The sequence below is a fragment of the Thalassophryne amazonica genome, chromosome 14 (genome assembly GCF_902500255.1).
Source record: "Thalassophryne amazonica chromosome 14, fThaAma1.1, whole genome shotgun sequence".
Lineage (NCBI taxonomy): Eukaryota > Metazoa > Chordata > Actinopteri > Batrachoidiformes > Batrachoididae > Thalassophryne > Thalassophryne amazonica.
In genome coordinates, this window is record NC_047116.1 from 12,065,035 (window position 1) to 12,086,073 (window position 21,039).

Consider the following 21,039-nt stretch of genomic DNA (forward strand, 5'->3'; position numbering starts at 1 on the left):
GGGACGGCGCGTGCCCTGCCACGCCCCTCGTCTCATTCCCGACGGCGTTCCTCCAACCGATTGTCTAACCGTATAACGAGGTCGATAAGCCCATCTAATTCCTGCGGTTCGTCCTTAGCCACCAGGTGCTCCTTCAGGACCGACGACAGTCCGTTTATGAAGGCGACGCGGAGCGCAGCGTCATTCCAGCCGGACCTCGCAGCCGCAATGCGGAAGTCGACTGCATAAGCGGCTGCGCTCCGGCGTCCCTGTCTCATTGACAGCAGCACAGTTGAAGCGGTCTCTCCCCTGTTAGGGTGGTCAAACACGGTTTTGAACTCCCTCACAAACCCAGTGTACGTATGAAGCAGCCGTGAATTTTGCTCCCAAAGCACCGTAGCCCAAGTGCGTGCCTCTCCTCGAAGCAAATTAATCACATAAGCTACTTTACTAGCATCAGACACATACATGATGGGACGTTGTGCAAAGATGAGCGAACACTGCATAAGAAAGTCCGCGCACGTCTCCACACAACCTCCGTACGGCTCTTGGGGGCTTATGTATGCTTCAGGGGATGGTGGGAGGGGTCGTTGAACGACCAGTGGAACGTTTATATCCTGCACAGGGTCGGCAGGAGGAGAAGCTGCAGCAGCGCCCTGAGCGCTCGCTGCCACCTGTGCAGAGACAGCCTCCACCCTGCGGTTCAGGAGGATATTTTGCTCGGTCAACTGATCCGACCGAGCAGTAAAGGCGGTGAGGATGTGCTGCAACTCACCAATCATGCCTCCTGCAGACGCCTGTGCACCCTGCTCTCCCATTGGCTGTTCAACTGCTGGGTGACGCCCCTCAGAGTCCATGACATTGGCCGAGATATCCTGTTGTGAAAGTGTAGTGACACGGACCCACAACAGGGGACGCAAATGAACGGACAATAGAAGAAGTCAAATATGAACACTTTACTGTTGTGAATGCCACAACTACACACAGCAGATTATAGAACGAATACAGAATCAATCAATCAAGGTGTCGTGTGGGCAGGCTCGACGATAGGAGACGTCCGTCTGGAGAAGAACCGGAACCACACGATTTCCTCTGCCACTGAACCAGGAGAATACTGGAGCCGCCAAGTCCCGAGTCCCCAGGTGGCCACCGTCTCCGCGTGTCGGATCTGGTACTGCTGGCGAAGAGCAAAAACAGTCAGGTGTGGGTGTGTGTACACCCCGTAACAAGTATGGTGGTTATTCCACCTCCACCTCTCATCCACACTCGTGTAGCTACTGTCAACCACTTAACTGGCGGGATGCAGAGCGAAGCAGTCGCAGCATTTGCCGGTTCCTCAGGAAAACAGCTGCAACAACGTATTTACTGAAACAACGTTAGTAGTGAAAACACTCAGGCTGAGAACGTTACCTCCTTGGTAGAACGATATCTCGGCGACGTGGTGGAGGTGTCGTCCTGCTTTTATTGGGGGTGAGAAGCAGATGATTGGTGACAGCTGTCATAGCCGATGAGTGACAGCTGTCACCCCGGCCGCTCTTGTGAGGCGGCAGCGCCCTCTCGTGCCTGAAGCCTGCACGTCAGGCAGGGCGCCCTCTGGTGGTGGGCCAGCAGTACCTCCTCTTCTGGCGGCCCACACAACAATTATGGTTGCTAGGCAACCCTTCCTCCCATTCTGATTTGATCCACACTCAATTCCATGAGTATTTGAACATTGCCCCACCCCATTCTCCCAAACACTCTTTACATAGGTCCATAAATATTTGGACATTTCCCCTTCCCACTCTGCATATTAGATGGACGCCGCGGAATTCCTCCGCACGTCTGTCTCAATGTGCCAAAAAAGTGCTGATGTCCACGTCTTTTCACAATTCCCGTGCTAGTCAGACGACGTCCCGGATAAAACACAGCGTCCAGTTTGGAAATGAACGGCACATTCCACTGTTACAGGAGTTTTTCTCATAGAAAGAGGAGCGGAGGCTTCGCGCGTTGCGGCGGTGCTGCATGGCGCACAGCAACGCCGTGATGAAGCCTCACGGGACATGTCCAGGCACATCCACAATTTCTCGGATAATCACTCGATGGAAAAACCACCAACAGCTGTCTGAACGCCATCTCAAAGGCGTCCTGTGAGACCAAAACGGAGGTGGTTTTGTCTCGAATCCATCGTGACACGCGAAGCCTCCGCTCAGCTTTCCATGACAAAATCTCTTGTTAAAAGTGAAATCTGCCGGAAAATGGTTGATGTCCAGCTCTTGTGATAACCAGAGAAATGGCACACGATGGTCACGGATCCAGACAGCCATCCGTTTAGAAATGAAATGGTCGTTCAGCCTGTCGATGGCGGCTTCGGAGTGCGGCGCGCCCCACAGCCGCTGGGGGCTGTCCTTAAAGCGACAGTAACACTCCTTATTCTCTACCAAGCCCGTAACATTTTCACCGAAAGCCAGATACATTTTTCTAATGGTTTTCAGCTGCCAGTCTCTAACAGTTTCTGAAAAAATTCTGATGGAAAAAAAGCCCAAATCATTCCGCCATTTCCTGACAATGAAAATCCGACGAGGGGGGTGGACCACTCCTCACTCAAAGCCTGCTCACAGGCGAATGACGCAACCGACAGGCGTGGAAAAACTCACACATGCGCACGAGGGTTCAAGCTTGTCTGACGCAATCACACGTCATTCAAATCCATATGGTTTTTGAAAAAAAATAATAAGGTCGGATACTTTTCTAATAGACCTCGTATACATATAGATAGATAGATAGATAGATAGATAGATAGATAGATAGATAGATAGATAGATAGATAGATAGATAGATAGATAGATAGATAGATAGATAGATAGATAGATAGATAGATAGATAGATAGATAGATAGATAGATAGATAGATAGATAGATAGATAGATAGATAGATAGATAGATAGATAGATAGATAGATAGATAGATAGATAGATAGATAGACAGACAAGGGTGCAATTTAGAACTACAAATTAGGGGGGACAAAGTGTGAGGGCTGCAGGGCCGAAGCCCATAGGCCGAGGGTCTGGGGATAGATAAGCTCAGATGCATTCTGTGCATCCAGAACAGTAATTTTAATGTTTTGAGAAGACCATAAAGAGGAGACCATTTGACTTTATTCTGAGAATAGCCATCATTGATTTTATTAACATCCTGGTGTAAATAAGGTATATATATATATACATACACACACACACAGACACACACACACACACACACCATTATATATTATATTGCTGCTTACATTTCTATGCAGACGATACAGTCATCTATTGTTCTTCCTCCTCAGTAACCAAAACTGTGGAACACCTGCAGTCTGCCTTTGGGGGTTTTCAGACCCACTTCAATCAACTCAAATGCTGAATGCAGAAAAATCTAAATGCATATTGTTTACAAATGGCAAAGAACGATCATCTAATCTTCCTAAAATCTCAATGACTCAGTCACATCATACAAGTATTTGGGTATCATCATTGATCAGAATCTGTCTATCAAAACACACATGGAAAACCTTGTCTCCAAGTTGAAGTTTATGTATTGTTTTTGACTGCCCCTGATCAGTGTCTTAAGAAATTAGATGCTGGTTACCACTCTGCGTTTTATTACTGGTTGTTGAAATCACACACGTATTTTTTTATGCTATTGCTAATTGGCCGTCCCTCGATGTACGCATTGGTTGATCTTTATATAGAAAACTATTCTTGACATAGTTCCTCCCTATCTGTCTACCTACATGTATAGAACCCAACATCAGTAAGGCCTTCTCTCTCATTCTGTTCTACAGCTGGTGGGCCCAAGAGTGAGAACAGAATTTTGAAAAAAAAAAACTCTTTTAAATATGCTGCTCCTTCCACATGGAATAACTTACAGGCTGAACTGAAATTGTCAGAACTGATCTCTCTGGGGAGTTTAAGTTGATTATGAGGAAAACTCCCTTGGTCAATGTGACTGCTTTTAAAATGATTTATGATGACAATTTAGAAAATGTACCTGTATCCCATGCTGGCTGGATGTTGTGCTTATATTGTAATTATTGAAATATGTGTACATACATACGCACAAAAATATACATATATATAGTATATTTGTTGTGTATGTTGTCACTTTGTGGTCATGTTATTGTGCTTCCGTCTTGGCCAGGTCACTCTTGGAAAAGAGATTTTTCATCTCAGTGAGGCTTTTACCTGCAAAAATAGAGGATACACACACACACACACACACACACACACACACATACACACCCCGTCCCATCTGTGTCTTCATCATGAAGTGCTTGTTGACAGGCCAGCCATCATTTTGAGTAGCAGGCATACGTACATACCCATATTTGCTATGTATTTCCAAAATACACTGCTTGAAGGAGGTACAGTTTGTTTCTTCCTGATATCTCCCCAAAGTCAACAGTTTGTACAGCTGGTGAACAGATGTTTGTCCATTTTCTCTGTTCCATAATGTGATGTGTCAGAAGAACAATGGGAAACCATGAGTGGCAATATCAGTGTGTGGAGGGAAAAAAAGAACAACTATTCTAATACAATACATATGCCTCTATAATATTCTATCCTAGCATGTGCTGCCTGAAAGGAGAAGGAATATCCTGGGTAAGTTGCCAGTGTGTTGCAGAACTAATGCACAAAAGAAAACATTAATATTTATGGGATCTTTACAGCTTCCAGTTCAACTAACTGGCATGTCTTTGAGTTGTGGGAAGTAAGTGAAGAGTTGGATTGCAGGAGAATCCCACGCAATAAAAGAAGGCCATGCAAAGTGTCGACAGAAGAAACCAGAAAGGGACACTGCCAAAAGATTAAATACCCAATCCTTTTGCTGTTGAAAGCCTACGGAGGAATTACAGTTTTACAACACGGGTTAAGTAAACACTTCCATCGGGCCAACACAGTCTTAATAGTGTTGGTTTTGTTCGGGTTCCTCTTGTGTTACTGTACTTTCATGCTGAAGGTGCCTTCCACATCAGTACAGCAACACTGTACTGATGACTTCTTGTACATGACTTCTTGTGATGAGCCTGAAGGGTTGAATTTGTAATTTTAAAATCAAATTTGAATTTTGTTTGAGGCAGAGTGTGACGTGACTGGTATGAGGCTCAGCACCTTCAAATCTGAGACCAAGGTCATCTGTTGGAAAAGGGTGGATTGTCTCAACTTAGTCAGAGGACAGCTATTGCCCAAAGTGGAGGAGTTTAAGTATCTCAGGGTCTTGTTCATAAGATGGAGCATGAGATCAATAGGTGGATCCAGGTCTGGTACAGTGTCCCTTTTAGGCACTGAGCCAGAAGGCAAGACTCAATTTACCAATGGATTTGCACTCCTATCCTCATCTACAGTCATGAGCTGTGGGTAATGACCGATAGAAGAAGGTCGTGGATACAAGCAACAGAAATGAGATTCCTCCATCAGGTAGCTGGGTTTACTCTCTGGACAGGGTGAAAAGCATGAATATCCCGGAGGGACTCTGAGTCAAGCCCATGATTCTTTGCATTAAAAGGAGCCAGCTGAAGTGATTCGAGCATCTGGTGAGGATACCCTCTGATCGTGTCCCGAGGGAGACATTCCAGGTATGTCCAATTGGGAGGAGACCACAGGGAAAACCCATAACATACTGGAGGGATTGTATCTCCCTGCTGCCTTGGGAATGCCTCGGGATTCCCTAGGAAGAGTTAAACGACTTGGCCAAGGATAGGGAAATGTGGGAGGAGCTGCTTAGTCTACTGCCACCTTAACCCTGACCCAGATAAGCAGCAGAAAATGAATGAATGTGTGAATCTAAATTTTACAATCAAAAGTCCTTTTCATGCACTTTATCATGATTGATGGAGGTTTGACCCAAATGCATAACGTTTAGAATGCTGTGGTACAGTTGGATGACCAAGGTATGTAGACCTCTGTTCAAATCCATCTCATGCCACCTGTGTGTGTCTTTGGACAAGATACTTCATCTACATCATCTCATCATCACAGTCCACCAAACTGTAAAATGGTACTGGCTTTGGCTGGAAAAGTAACCTACAACAGACTGAGGTCCAGACCGGGAGTATTCGTCAACTGTCATCACCAATGACCCACATACAGGGCCTATATAGGACTTACTTTTCTAAACCAAAAGGGTAAATGTAAAGAGGGAGAAACAGTTCTTTCAAAAGTGTAAATACAAAGTCCAAACACACACACACACACACACACACACACACACACACACACACACACACACACACACACACACACACACACACACACACACACAAAATAATGCAAATCCCAACAAGTCCAAAAGACCCACAAGGAAGAGGTGACAGACGCGTTGTTACTATTAGACATGAATAGGAAGTCATAAGTGGCTCTGTCACTCAAACTTTATATTGCTTATGGTTGATAAATGATGCCCATACATACACCCACAGTTACTATGATTTCCATATTGATAGTAACACATGGGATTTAAAAAATATACCATTTGTCAGGATGTGAGTTTTTGCCTTGTTTTAGTTTTATGCTTTGGGTTATGTTAATTATGGTTCCGCTGCTTTCTTGTAGGTTTATTCTCTTGTTGGGTTTTTCCTGCTTGGGTTTGTTGGTCTCTGTCTCTCTTGTCTGTTTCCTGGTTCTTGGTGGTGGGTGTTTCACTCTCTCTGGCCAAACCCTCATCCTGATGCTTTCCACGCTCACCTGTTCTCAATTTGCAGCTCATCACCTGAGTGTATACTTTGCTCTCATTTTGCTCTGCTCCTTCGCCAGATTGATGCGCCTTGTGCCTTCTCGTCACCTCTGTTTTGTGTATTCTCGACCTGCTTGCCTCTCGTGTGTTTTCGACCACCTGCCTGTATTACCGACCATGCCTAAGCCTGATGTTCCATGTACTTCTGCTCTTGTTGGACTGCATTTTTGTGTACTGGACCCCATTTACTGCTTCAGTAAACTGTTTTTACACACAGAGCTCTTTGTCCTGCATTTGTGTCCAGCCATTTCTGTTAACGAGACCTTGAGTGACCTTGAAGGTCAGAATCAAGATCATTCCTGTGTCAATAGTTTATTTTTGATAAACGGTGCAGGAAAGCCCCATGGTTACCAGGCATGGACAGCAAGCCATATGTGGCCATATAATGTGCAACCTCTAATTTGACCTTGAACATATTCAACGTGAAATACGGTGACGATCTTGTGTGGCCCATGACTGCAATGATAACCATGAAGGCCCAGCAGGAACCATGAACATGAGATGGCTAACGAGGCTCTGCTGATACGAGAAGTCCTCAATGGTGTGCCAGGTGGAGCAGACCATCAAACCCCAACCGTCTGAGATTTCCCAGCCGTCAGACCAGGTTAAGGATCCTTCAAGAATCATGTGTAATGACATTCCCAATGTTAAGCAAACCCACACACAGGTGTCTTCAACCAAGAGACTATCTTCCTCCTCATTGAGGGATTGCCACGACAACAACCAATTATTCAAAATAGCTCATCTAAAAGTGATTGACCTTACAAGGTCACCCAAGGTCAAAAGTCATGACCAGTAGAAAAGCGGCATAGGACTTCATATAGGTGTTAAGTTACCACAGGTGTATCCTTAACCCCTTAACGCCCATCGTCGCATATATGCTACAATCTCTGACTCAAATATGCAACATACCAAATTGACCTGTATGCCTGTTGTCGCAAATTTGCAACATACCATCATTATTATTATAACATTATAACAAAGTCATTACCAGAATACCCAATATTACTGTTGGGTATTTTCTCCTCCAAACATTCTTAAAACCTTTAACAAGACAAACAGAGTCAAAAAACACCAGTGAGACAGAAAGTCAAATTTAGCTCGCGAGGAGTGCAAACAGTCCATACACGTAGTACCACTGAAAGCACTAAGGACTGTTGCGCATGCTCACTCTTTTTATTAGAAGAAAGCCCTACCCACATTGAGAAACTTGTCCTAAGGGGGGGGGGGAGCGCGAGACAAGTTTCTTCCCGTAAAACAAACACATACGTCAATAAGTGCAGCTGCGTGGAAAAACAGTTTCTTTCCTTTAATCTTATCGTCGAAGGTCAGCACATCCCGTTCGTTTGTTGCACTTATCATCTGTTCTGCATCTGCCTAGAGTGTCCTGTTCTTCACACTAAGCATCACATATCACAAGGCCATAAATTCACAACGGTCAAAATAACCTCCAGTTCCAATAACTCCCAGTTCAGACTGACCCCAGCATGCTAAAACGAAGTTGAATAATATGTGCATTCTCAGGGTTATCTTAAGACTGGTGCAAAACAGCACAATAACGTTTTCATAAGAAAGAAGACAAAGGTACAAATGTTTAACAGTGATAAAAATATATATATATATATATAAAATCTTTAACATTTCCCTCCTGTTATCACTTGTTAAACATATAGTAGGCATCACCTAGCTTAGCACTTCTTTTGAGATTTTCACTAAGAGGTTCATCATGGTATGTTCTACAGGCTTACACCCCAGAGGTTATGTCATCATTGTCATCATCATCGGTGTCTGGGTCATCATACTTCCATTGGTCTGGGTACAGGTCATGAGAGCCCTCTTCCTCTTCGTCGTCATTTTGCCCCAGGAGTGGATATGAAGCTGGTCCCCCTCCTGGTCCTGGACCTATTGCTGTGGTTATCATTCTATTTGCAAGGCCTCGAAGACATGGAATACAACAACATCCACACAATGTTAGAATCGCAGCAAATACTGCTATAGACACTAATAGTGAAGAAATCAAAGACCTCCATTTTCCCATCCCTTCCAGCCACCAATCCCAGCCTTCGGTGTTTACTCCACTGTGCTCTTTCATCTTCCTGTTCAACGTCCTCAGCCCGTCGATGGCTTGAGTGAGGCTGCCATCTGCAGCTGTGTTGTTGGGAATGACTGTGCAGCATTGTTCTCCGAACATGGCACAAACACCTCCTTTCTCTGCCAACAACATATCCAGAGCAATACAGTTCTGGAAGGCCATAAGGGACGTGGCTTCTAACTGTGAATGGACAGCCTTAAATCCTTCCTCAGTCCAATTTCCAAATTTCTGCACATTGTAGTGGATGTAGTTTATTCTGTCTACGTTCTTATTAATTGAACACCACCAACAGATGGAGGATTCGAATCCAGCTGCTATTTGATCAACCAGTTTATACTCGTCAGGCACTCCTCTGGGGACTCCTATCGCATCAATATATGTTGGATCTCCCACTCCTTTCCAATCTCTTTTTACTCTATGTCTGGCTATGCCTTTCTGCCAGTCTTCAGGAATAAGAGAGGCTGCATATGTCATAACGTCTTCAGGGGTCATGGGTATAGCTTTAACTGGTAACAATAATGATATTAATGCACAATAACCTGACACATTTCTTGGCAGTCTGTCAAAGATTCTGTTATCACCACACCACCACCATACGTCACTCCTACTGACAGGTTTGAATGTGGGAGTACTATGGACCACATCCTTACACCAGGCAGTGTGGTTTAAGCTACCCAAAGTCTTACTTGTCCCTGTCAAGTTTACACATGTATGGTTAGCATGCCCAACTTTGCTTGAAAATAAAGGTTTAATCTTAGTCAATTTGGTCAATGGATAGATCTTGTCCCACTTAGAACAATTGTTGTTTGCTGCAATGTATGTCTGTGTCATTACAGTCAGCAGACAGTCTTTGGGTAATGCTGCCGGTATCACCTGTAATATAGGTCTGGGTCCCATACATACAACACAGTCCCTTTTTGTAGCTAGTCCTGCTTGTTCTGCCATTAAAAGCCAATTATTATTTTGTCCACTAATTCCTGTAGTTACTAGGAACCAGTCATCTGTTTTCATGTCTTTTGTATTTCTTATGGATGCACCCTTTGTCCTGCTGAGATCAGTCATAACTGGTTGCTTTAATGTCTTGTTAGCTGTAGCCATGATATTATCTTCACACAATATCAGGGAGAAGTAGGGGTCAGACCCTGTTTTGTGGACCCACAACAAAAACAACCAACATTCTGGATCCGGTGTTCCTGGTGGGATTATGGATTTGTTTTTTGTATCCACTGCAATCAGCAAGCTATCCTCTGTTTGATACATTTTGAGGAATTGGCTTTGGTACTTAGCCCACCCGGTTTGAGCCCAACTAGGCATCCATCTGTCATACCTATCTGCCACCAAGGTCTCCCATCTCTTATCCTGTTGATCATTTGTCATATACCAATCATAGCCACTATACCATGATCCCTGTTGATCATCCTGTGTCCGTGTCAAGGATGTAAAAGGGACTTTGATTACTACTGAAGCATTTCGGGGAAAGCAGGCCTGTACACCAAATTGATATGCTCTTTGTTTACTACATCGATGCCCTACAGGTATAAGTGGATTGGGGCCTCTGTCCTCTCTTTTTGGCCTATTTAGTTTGTTGATGTGTCCTGTATTGTCGTGTCCGACACTTATGGCTTTCACTAATAAGCCTAATCCAAAAAAGAAAAGTAGCATAATAAGGACTGTCCATGGGGTCCAGGGACCCTCGTTCTTTTTGTTTTTTTTCTTTCGCCATTTCTGCACACTACAGCACACCTATGTTCAGAACAGTGGCTTCTTAATGTCTTCTGCTAGCTTTCGTGTCTAACCTGGATCTTAACACCAAGCTCACACACTATTACTAGTCTTATCCTACTGTTCTTACTGTTTGCCTGTGTCTGCAGAAATGACTTTCTTACAGTGAGTTAAATGAATCCATGTACTTCTTTCCCCAATTTTCAAGCTGTGGGTGTTGTGAGTAGTACTTGATGGGGCCCTTCCCACTTAGGTGAATGCCAGTGTTTTCTCTTGATGCTTCTTATCAACACCCAGTCTCCAGGTACCACTTTAGGGTCATCCTGTGGAGAAATGGGATCATCAGTGTTTGAAACTCTCCCTCGTTGTCTTTCTAACATCTTCCTCATGTAATCTGCCAAATTGGCTTCCTCAGGTACATCCCAAATTTGCCCATAATATGGCAATCGGTATTTTCTGCCAAACAATGTTTCATACGGTGTCAAACCCATGGTACTAGTTATGTTTATATACATTTTTACCAAATCTACACAATGTGTCCATGGTCTGCCTGTTTCCTCCATTGTCTTCCTAAGTCTGTTTTTTACTGTCCCATTCATCCTTTCTACTAATCCGGCACTTTGTGGATGATAAGCACAATGATTTTTGAGATTAATCTGTAGCGCTTCTCCTACGTATTGCACTATTGTATTAACAAAATGCGCTCCATTATCTGAATAGACTGTTTCTGGTATTCCAAATCGTGGAATGATGTCTTTGCACAGTGCTTTAGCCACTGTAAGTGCATCTGCATGTTTTGTGGGGAACAATTCTACCCATTTTGAGAACGCATCAATTATGACTAAACAAAATTCTTTTCCTTCATGTTTACTCAGCTGTATATAATCCATATGAATCACTTGAAAGGGATATTGTGGTGTTGGAAATTTGCCTCTTTGGGGTCTCAAATTGCCTTGTGAGTTGTGTTTTGCACATGTCATGCATGCTCTACAATGCTGTTTTGCATATGCATCGAACCCATAAAGACAAAAAATAGATTGCAATTGCGATATCATACCCCCTGATGAGACATGCGTCACGCCATGGCTCATAATAGCTGCCCATTTAAACATATTTTTTGGCAATATGGGTTTCTTTTGTGGCCATAAGTACAAATCATTTGCGAATGTAGCTCTTTTGTGTAACCACATCTGCCTTTCTTTCTCAGGTGCCTGCTGTTGCATCTCAGCAAGCAGTACGTGACCTAAGTGCAAATCTGGAGTGGTTTCCTGTACAACAAAAATAGAAGAAGCTGCTGCTGCCTCCTTTGCTGCTCTGTCAGCAAAATCATTTCCTTTTGAAACACTGTCAGAGCCTTTGGTGTGAGCCGCACATTTGCATATAGCAATTTGTTTAGGCAATTTCACAGCTTTCAGTAGTGCAGTTAGGAGTGTGGCATGAGTTACTGGCTTTCCAGATGATGTCACCATCCCACGCTCTTCCCACAGTTTTGCAAACACATGCACTGTGCTGAAAGCGTACTGGCTGTCTGTATAAATTGTTACAGCCGTACCTTTAAACAAATGACAAGCTGCAGTTAAAGCAACTAATTCAGCTGCTTGCGCTGAGAATGACGATGGCAATGAAGTAGAATCCAATACTTCCGAATTTGTGACAACAGCATATCCAGATTGTGTTTGTCCATAAGCATTTTTAGTGGAGGATCCATCCACATACACAATTGTACTGTGTGGGATGGGCGTATCCAAAAGATCAACACGGGCCTTCATACAGACAGTTGCTACATCAAGACAATTGAATAATATGTGCATTCTCAGGGTTATCTTAAGACTGGTGCAAAACAGCACAATAACGTTTTCATAAGAAAGAAGACAAAGGTACAAATGTTTAACAGTGATAAAAATATATATATATATATAAAATCTTTAACATTTACTATCTAGTTTTTGTGCAAAAGTGAAATTAATAATCTCAACATTATTTACCATCTACTTAAAGGCAAAAACACACACAAAACATTTTTTTATATACAGCTATATAAATTCGGGCGTTAAGGGGTTAATCAATTCCTCAAAATATTCATTCTAAATATCCCCTGGGCCAACCTTTGACCTTGGCTTGTGACCTTGACTTTTACATGATTTTTCTGAAAATATAACAATTTTGTCCTTGACTGACCCTCAGTAATTCCACCGTTTCACCCCAAAAACAGAGATGAAAACACAACCCTGACATACGCTACTGCAGCACATAAGGCGGTAAGCGGAAAGTAAGCGGAAAACAGTTTATTCCAAAGGAGAAAAGTCCATTGGATCTTATCAGTGGTCACTTTGTCACAGGCAGAGATAAAAACTACAGGGGGAAAAAAATAATCGGCGATCTCACACTGCAAAGCACGTACGCCACATGAATATCTGAATGAGTAGCACAATGTGTTCTTCTCCATATGCTTACAGCATAATTGTTGGTACAATAATCACATCTGATTGTGTGAATACGGGGGCGTCTGAGAATGTTCCCATCTCCACATGTGATCCTGAGCATCCATGTTGTGAGAAACAACATCCATCCTTTTATGCATCTACAGTGCATCCGGAAAGTAGCCACAGTGCTTCACTTTTTCCACATTTTGTTATCTTACGTACATCCTTATTCCAAAATGGGTGAAATTATTATTTTTTCTTTAAAATTCTACACACAATACCCCATAATGACCATATGAAAAACGTTTGAGATTTCTGCAAATTTATTAAAAAAAAAATCTAAGAAATCACATGTACATAAGTATTCACAGCCTTTGCCATAAAGCTCAAAATTGAGCTCAGGTGCATCCTGTTTCCACTGATCATCCTTGAGATGTTTCTATATCTTAATTGGAGTCCATGACAAAGGCTGTGAATACTTGTGTCATGTGATTTCTTAGTTTTTTATTTTTAACAAACTGGCCAAAATCTCAAAAAAACATTTTTCACATTGTCATTATGGGGTAGTGTGTGTAGAATTTAGAATTCTAAACACAATAGAATGTAGAATTTTGGGGCAAAATGAATTTACTTCATTTTGGAATAAGGCTGTAAGGGGAAAAGCTGTGAATACTTTCCGGATGCACTGAATGTACCATTTGCAGCCTGACTGAAAGCCCATTATCAGGCTGGAGCAGGTCCTTCTCGTTGCAGACCGATGAACCATAATGAGCTCCTCATAGCAGCCGCTGCTGCCACATATACACAAATAAATCACTCTCACCTTCATGTGCACGCACACACATCTTCATTAGACCTGTTCCGCCTGCTCACATTTCTCCATTAGATGCCAACACTCCGGGAAAGACCAGAGACTACAGAGGACAGTCAACAAAAAGGAATGGTTAATCTTTTCTGTTTAAGTTTGCAAATTCAAGCTTGTGTTATTGAGTCCTTGGCATCTTTTCAGAGCTTGTATTTGAGTATCTTTGTTGATTATTGATTTGTGTGGTTAGAATCTGTTCATTTTACTCTGTTAACTAAGGAGTTTTCCTTAAAATTTGTTTGTGTGTCAGCAGAATCATTTAGCTTCAGCCCCATTTTTCTGTTTGTTCCCCTACTCCTCCCCTCAGCTACTTTGGCCAATTTCTACCAAACTTAAGTACAACTCCAATTCCAATGAAGATGGGGCGTTGTGTGAAATGTAAATAAAAAACAGAATATTATTGATTATTATTATTATTATTATTATTATTATTATTATTATTATTATTATTATTATTATTATTATTATTATTATTATTATTATATTCAACTGAATACACAACAAAGACAAGATATTTCATGTTCAAACTGATAAACTTTATTTTTGTGCAAATATTTGCTCATTTTGAAATGGATGCCTGCAACATGTTTCAAAAAAAGCTGGGACAGTGGTATGTTTACCACTGTGTTACATCACCTTTCCTTCTAACAACACTCAATAAGAGTTTGGGAACTGAGGACACTAACTGTGTGTCATGATTGGGTATAAAAGGAGCATCCTCAAAAGACTCAGCCATGCACAAGCAAAGATGGGGTGAGGATCACCACTTTGTGAACAACTGTGTGAAAAAATAGTCCAACAGTTTAAGAACAATGTTTCTCAACATTCAATTGCCTGGGATTTAGGGATTTCATCATCTACAGTCCATAATATATTTAGAAGAATCTAGAGAACTTTCCACACGTAAGCGGCAAGGCCGAAAACCAACATTGAATGCCCGTGACCTTCAATCCCTCAGGTGGCACAGCATTAAAACCCTCCAGCATTGTGTAAAAGGATCTTACTGTGTGGGCTCAGGAACACTTCAGAAAACCATTGTCAGTTAACACAGTTCGTCGCTACATCTACAAGTGCAAGTTAAAACTCAGTTTTTGTGCAAATATTTGCACAAACACAATAAACTTTATCAGTTTGAACATTAAATATCCTGTCTTTGTGGTGTATTCAATTTAATATAGTTTGAAGAGGATTTGCAAATCATTGTATTCTGTTTTTATTTGCATTTTACACAATGTCCCAACTTCATTGGAATTGGGGTTGTAGATGAAAGATGGGTTGTCTGGGTCTTTCCTTACTCTTCTTCTTGCACAGTCACTCAGTTTCTGAGAACTGTCTACTCCATATAGATTTAGCATACCATACTGTTTATATTTCTTCATAATTGATGTAAATTAAGGCCAAGATATATTCAGTGGCAGCTTCACCATCAGAGAACATCGTCCACAATGACCACTAAAGACTCCAAGCTGTCACTGATGTTAAAGGGGGCAACACACGTTATTAAGAACAGGGGCATGTATACTTTTCATCAGGGTCATTTGGGTAGTTTCTGTTGTCCTTATGATTTAAAAAGAGTAAACACAGTTGTCTGACAATAAATGGCTTCACCCAACCACTAACCACGAGTGAAAACAAAGTTTTTGTGATATAATTCATGTTCTCTGAAAAATGGTCAAAAAAACAAAGAATTCTGCCAGAGTATGTAAACTTTTGAGCACAACTGTAGGTGGATTTCAGAAGCTGGAGGTCAATAATTTGGGTCAAAGTCAAGGTTATGGGGGTCAAAAGTCTGTAGTCTATATTGTTTACCATTACCAAGGATTTCTAAAAGAGAAATGCACTTCGGTTAAATTTCATGGAGAGGTAGGTCTTCCTTCAAGAATAGTTGACTAGGTTTCAATGACTTTTCATGTTTGTTGTATCTTTGGTGACCAGTGCCCCAAAATGCACTTCAGTTTGTGGAAGGACAGAAACAGAACTGTGTCTGAATGTAACCATGTTCCCAATTACACCAACTTTTTCACGTTTCGATTTGAGTTTCTGTTGACTCCTGAGGATACTCTTGAGTTTTTGCTCGACACTGTTCTCTGTGTAGCTCCGTCTCCCCACCCAACTCCTTAGAGCACTTAATTTCAGGATTTTTTTACTCAAAAACTGACTCCACAGTCAAATAATGCTTTTCTTAAGCTGTACATAAAACCAGTTTCATTTGTATGTACTCTCCATGAAAAACTTTCACATCATTCATTATAGTCCAAGAAAAGGGGCATCATAACCTCCATTTCATCACCCAGAATATGTGGAATACCTTTATTATGTGCATTATGCCATGCAATTGCCACGACGTATGTGCACAACATTCTGCACATACGTCGCCGGGTAGCAGTTCATTCAATTGCTACTCAGAGGCATTTCAAAAAAGTAAAATGTGTATCAAACACTCAACCATGGGTTTCACTCTGTAGGTGGTTGCAAAATATCAGTATGTACATCAGTTCACACAATTTCCATCAGGGGGGATTCATGTTATGCAAAAGTAGAGAATAGGAATGCACTGTTTCTAAAATTATTCACAAACCATTCCACTGCTGGATCCAGGAACTTATCTACAAACTTGGACTTAATGTCCAGGTGATCAGAGGTGAAGCAACACTCACATGTGATGTTTCCTAGTTACTTGTGTTAGTTCATCAGTAAAGTTCAGCTTTTGGTCTCATCCATCAGTGCTTATGCTGGGGGCTTAATTAAACGGATTCACAATATAATGCACCACGAATGGTGGCTCAAGATAGGCACTTCTGGTGTCAGCATTGACATTAGCATGGGTAGTACAAATAGCAGAGAAGGGAAATTTATGACAAATGGAAACACCATTGGGCTGATTCACAAATGATAACCACCACGGAATTTATCAATAAGGTATGAAAACTGTTTTGTGCCCGATGGAATATGGAGATGGTCAGGTGGACTGAGAAAGAAAAGGAGGAGGAGGTGTTGCAGGAATGAAGAGTTTAACTGCATCACCTCAGGGAGACTTGGTGGAGGACTGCTGCACAGAAAACCTCTCAGTTCTGAATCTGTTATTTAAATAGCATTGTATCAGGTTCAAGCAAATGCAATGACATATGGCAATCTCATTTAATTTATATTATGCACAAACCACAACCCACTGTGTCCTGTGCCTCACTTTGTGGTCAGATTAGGTGCTGTGTAAGTTGAAAAATGGGGTTGGACACACCCCCAGTACACTCATGCAGTTTAGACGGTGTGCAATAGATCATCAAGATAAAGCCTTAAAACACCTTCAGAAACTCCACGTTCAAGTCCAAAATATGATTCAGTTCATGATTGGGACAAAGTGTCTTGTTAAAACTGAAACTCAGTAGGTTTTAGAAACTTTGCCAACTAGGTTCTCTCTTTGTCCCAGAGCCAGACTGAAACAGCTGCTAAAGATCAGCTGGAGAGTCAGTTTGCCAACTTTCTGTGACGTGAGACCAGTATGCGCCTGTCTGCTGCATCACTTTATTAACCACACTCAGATGGCCTGAAACGTGTGGATTTAAGTGCCCAAGCAAAACTGCAAATTCCAATTCAAATGTTGACACGAGTAAAAACTTAATGCTACTTAACAATTTTAGTTTTTAATCCTTCTATAATGCTAGACTCCTCATGTGTCTATCAGCGTACTCACCATTGCACGCTTTTCCATTGTGTGTTGCACACACCCAGTCGTGGCATTCACAGTGAGGCCCGTAGAACTTTCCTGGACCTGCAGCCTGGCAGATGCAGATTCCACAGTCACACTTGCCCTTCCCACTGCAGATCTTACCATCAGGTGTCCTGCAGCGGCGCAGGGACGATTCTGTGGATAACCGACAAATGCCACCCGCCTGGCTGGAGGAAAATGAAAAAGTTACTGCTGTGGTCAAGTGTCTATCCACCTGAGTTTCACAATCAAATAAGTTTCCTCAGTCCGGTCTTTATTCTGAGCAGGGTGCTGTAACTTCAAATGTACTGTGCAATATGGATAATTTTCTTCCTACTGTCTGAAATGTAGCCACGGCCTGATTTCCAGCTTCTCTTCCATAATCAATGTGTCGGGGTGTTTTTGGAAAGATAGAGTGTAAAGTTGAAGAAAATTAAGCAGGGGTCATCCTAGTTCAGAAAGTACATTTTTTGTTGTGTTAAGGTGGAGATCCAGCAAAAAACAGCTGCTGCTTTGCTTTTGCTCCACTGGCGGCTCTCAGTGAGATTTGTTTCATTTGGAAACTGTTAAACATTCTTCTTTTCCTGCCCTTTCCTCAGGAATGCCAGCATCCATTTCTTTGGGGAAGCATCGACACATTTCAGACAATCATCAATTTTAGCTTAGTACTTTACTCTTGAGTTAATCTTAGGAGTGGTTTACTTGTAGGAGGTTTTTTTACTGTTTCTTTTTACTGTTACTGTTCCGACAAGTCTAATACTTCTGCTACTTTTTCAGTGTAACTGCTGTGAATTTTAATTCATTTATTTACATCTGTGTGAATCCTGTGTGAGCCTTAGGAGTGGTTAGCTTATCCATTATTGGTTAGCTCGTGCTCGCTTGGCTATACACTTTAATTTCTTAGTCCACAAAGTACACTACTTTACACCCTCCGTAAATCCTGTGTGATGTTGGAAGATAGGGTGGTTCTCTTAAAGAGCTGTGTCCATAACTTAGAACAGCTTCTTAGCTCAGTGGAGTTAGATGTTACAGGCACTCCACTTGAGGTTATTGTTGGGCCAGCTAGCGAGGCCATTAGCATCAGCCTAGAAACGCCGGCTGTGGAGGATGGCTTTCGGACTGTGGCTAGGCGGAGGAAGCCCTGTAGGGCTTGGTGCCCGGTTGTGGTACCCCGATCACACTCGTCACTACGAACTGTGAATCGGTTCTCCCCCTTGGAATTGCCTCATGTGAATTCTCTGAGCCCACAAGTGACTTCCACTCCTGTCTCCAGGCTGAAACACCGGACTTTAGTGATACGGGATTCTATCACCCGCAAAGTCAGGTTACAGATGCCGGCTGACGTTAAATGTATTCCTGGGGCCAGAGCTCCTGACATTGCATCCCATCTTAGGGTGCTAACACTGCAGAAGGGAAGACAGACTAAGGAACAAAAATGGACATAGAGAGGACTTGTGACCTTGCCAGAAAGATGTGTCGGCATCGATTAATAGTCTCTGGTCCCCTCCCCTCTCGGGGTACTGATGAGGCGTTTAGCAGGCTGACATCGTTAAATAGGTTGCTAGCTCAATTTTGTAGACAGCAAGGCTTTAGCTTTATTGATAACTGGCATTCCTTCTGGGGCTGCCGTGGCTTGCTGATGCCGGACGGCCTCCACCCTACTGGGGAAGGCACCGCCATCTTGTCTGAGAACATAGATAGAGCTCTACAGGGAGGGTAACATTAGGAATTTACAGCAGACAATGGAGAAGGTGATTAGAGACCCTGCAAGGCTTATGACAAATGTGGGTGTGGAATCCATTAGCTTAGCGGGGAAATTAGTGTATAAAATCCACTATGGTGATAGTGCAGTTTATCTGCCAGGGAGGGAAAATCAACAAGTTGAGACTGTGGCCTGCTTCCGTAGACGTGTCCATAAAAATCATAGAGGGATATGCTTTGCAAACTTAATACCCATTACTACATTGGATGATTTTGAAATTGAGGATGGCCCAGTGGTTGTTCCAGCAATAGCAAAGATTTCATGTCTGCTACCTACAACACGCGTGGAATGTCTCAAACCTAAACCTACTTCAAGGCATCCTATATATATGCTACTCTGGAACCACCCCTAAATCGAAACAGTTCAACTGTCAACCCCACTGAGGGTTGACAAATATAGCAAAGATTCGTCCCATCCTGTCTATGGCTGATGCTGAGACCCTGATCCATACGTTTTTCTCTTCTAGATTGGACTACTGCAATGTTCTATTTTCTGGTTTACCACAGTCTAGCATTAGAGCTCTCCAAATGGTTCAAAATGCTGCAGCCAGACTTCTGAGATGAAGCAGAAAGTTCGACCACATTACACCCATTTTGGCATCCCTTCACTGGCTTCCTCTCCCAGTGAGATCAGATTTTAAGGTTCTACTACTAGTCTATAAAACTGTTCACGGACTGGCACCTCCCTACTTAGCTGACCTAATTAAACCTTATGTACTGGCCCGGGCTTTGCGTTCCCAGGGTGCAGGACTACTTTGTGTCCCTAGGGTGAGTAACAAGTCTGCAGGCCATACAGCTTTCTCTTATTGTGCCCCTGTTCTCTGGAATGATCTCCCTGCGTCAATAAAACAGTCAGATTCTGTGGAGATTTTCAAGTCAAGACTTAAGACGCACTTATTTTCCCTTTCGTATGGGTAGCATACTGGTATAGTTTTGTTTTATGCTTTTTACTCTTTTAATTAATTTTATTAGTAAACGGAGGGTGCAGCGGCCTCAACTTTACCTAAATTCTGGGTCTTTTAGTGAAGTTTAGGGCTAGTGGCCGGCAATCACCTTAGTATGTCTTCTATTTTTTTTGTTGATTAATGCTGGCAAAATATACAGTATTTTTTGTCTTTCTGATGCCTGATTCTTTTTTTTTCTCTCTGCATAATGTGCAGCTCCATCCAGAGATGGAAAATGTATTTATGCTGGTGACCCTCCTGTCCTGTGCACCAACAGCATTTCCTGTATATTCCTTTTGTGAATTGTTCTGTAATTTATGTCTGTAGCATGGCCCAAGCAGAGGGTCAGCCCTTTGAGTCTGGTCTGCTTGAGGTTTCTTCCTCAGAGGGAGTTTTTCCTTACTACTGTTGCTCTGGGGGTTAGTAAGGTTAGACCTTACTTGTGTGAAGCGCCTTGAGGCAACTCTGTTGTGATTTGGCGCTATATAAAGGAAAATAAATTGAAACTGAAAAGCTGAAATTGAAAAATCATCAGATCAACTGTTCCTCTCACTCGCGTCAAAATTACATAAAAATGTGCTTCAGTTGTGTTTCAAACAGGTTTCACACTTTAATGGTTTCTTTAGATAGTTTTAAGAAAACTCCTCTGCAGAGTGGAAACATTTTGGAAGAAGATCCCTGATGAGTATAACACTGACTCCTGGATACAGAATGTGACACATGACACATTCTGTCTCAGCTTCACTTTTGTAGTCGAATTTCAAATTTGCTGAAAGCGCCATCCCTACTTTTTTTAGC

The 21,039-nt window shown here is 42.3% G+C and overlaps 1 protein-coding gene across 2 annotated transcripts in view; it reads right to left on the bottom strand.

Annotated features, from left to right (window-relative positions):
• The window catches only part of itgbl1 (integrin, beta-like 1), a 103,809-nt gene that overhangs the window by 74,946 nt on the left and 7,824 nt on the right, over window positions 1–21,039 (bottom strand). The window contains exon 2 of one of the 2 annotated variants that reach the window (XM_034186236.1): window positions 17,522–17,724. In XM_034186236.1, the coding sequence (XP_034042127.1) occupies window positions 17,522–17,724 (203 nt within the window). Of the gene's footprint in view, window positions 1–3,185; window positions 3,190–17,521; window positions 17,725–21,039 lie in introns of those variants that run through there. The other variant, XM_034186237.1, reaches the window with a different exon arrangement.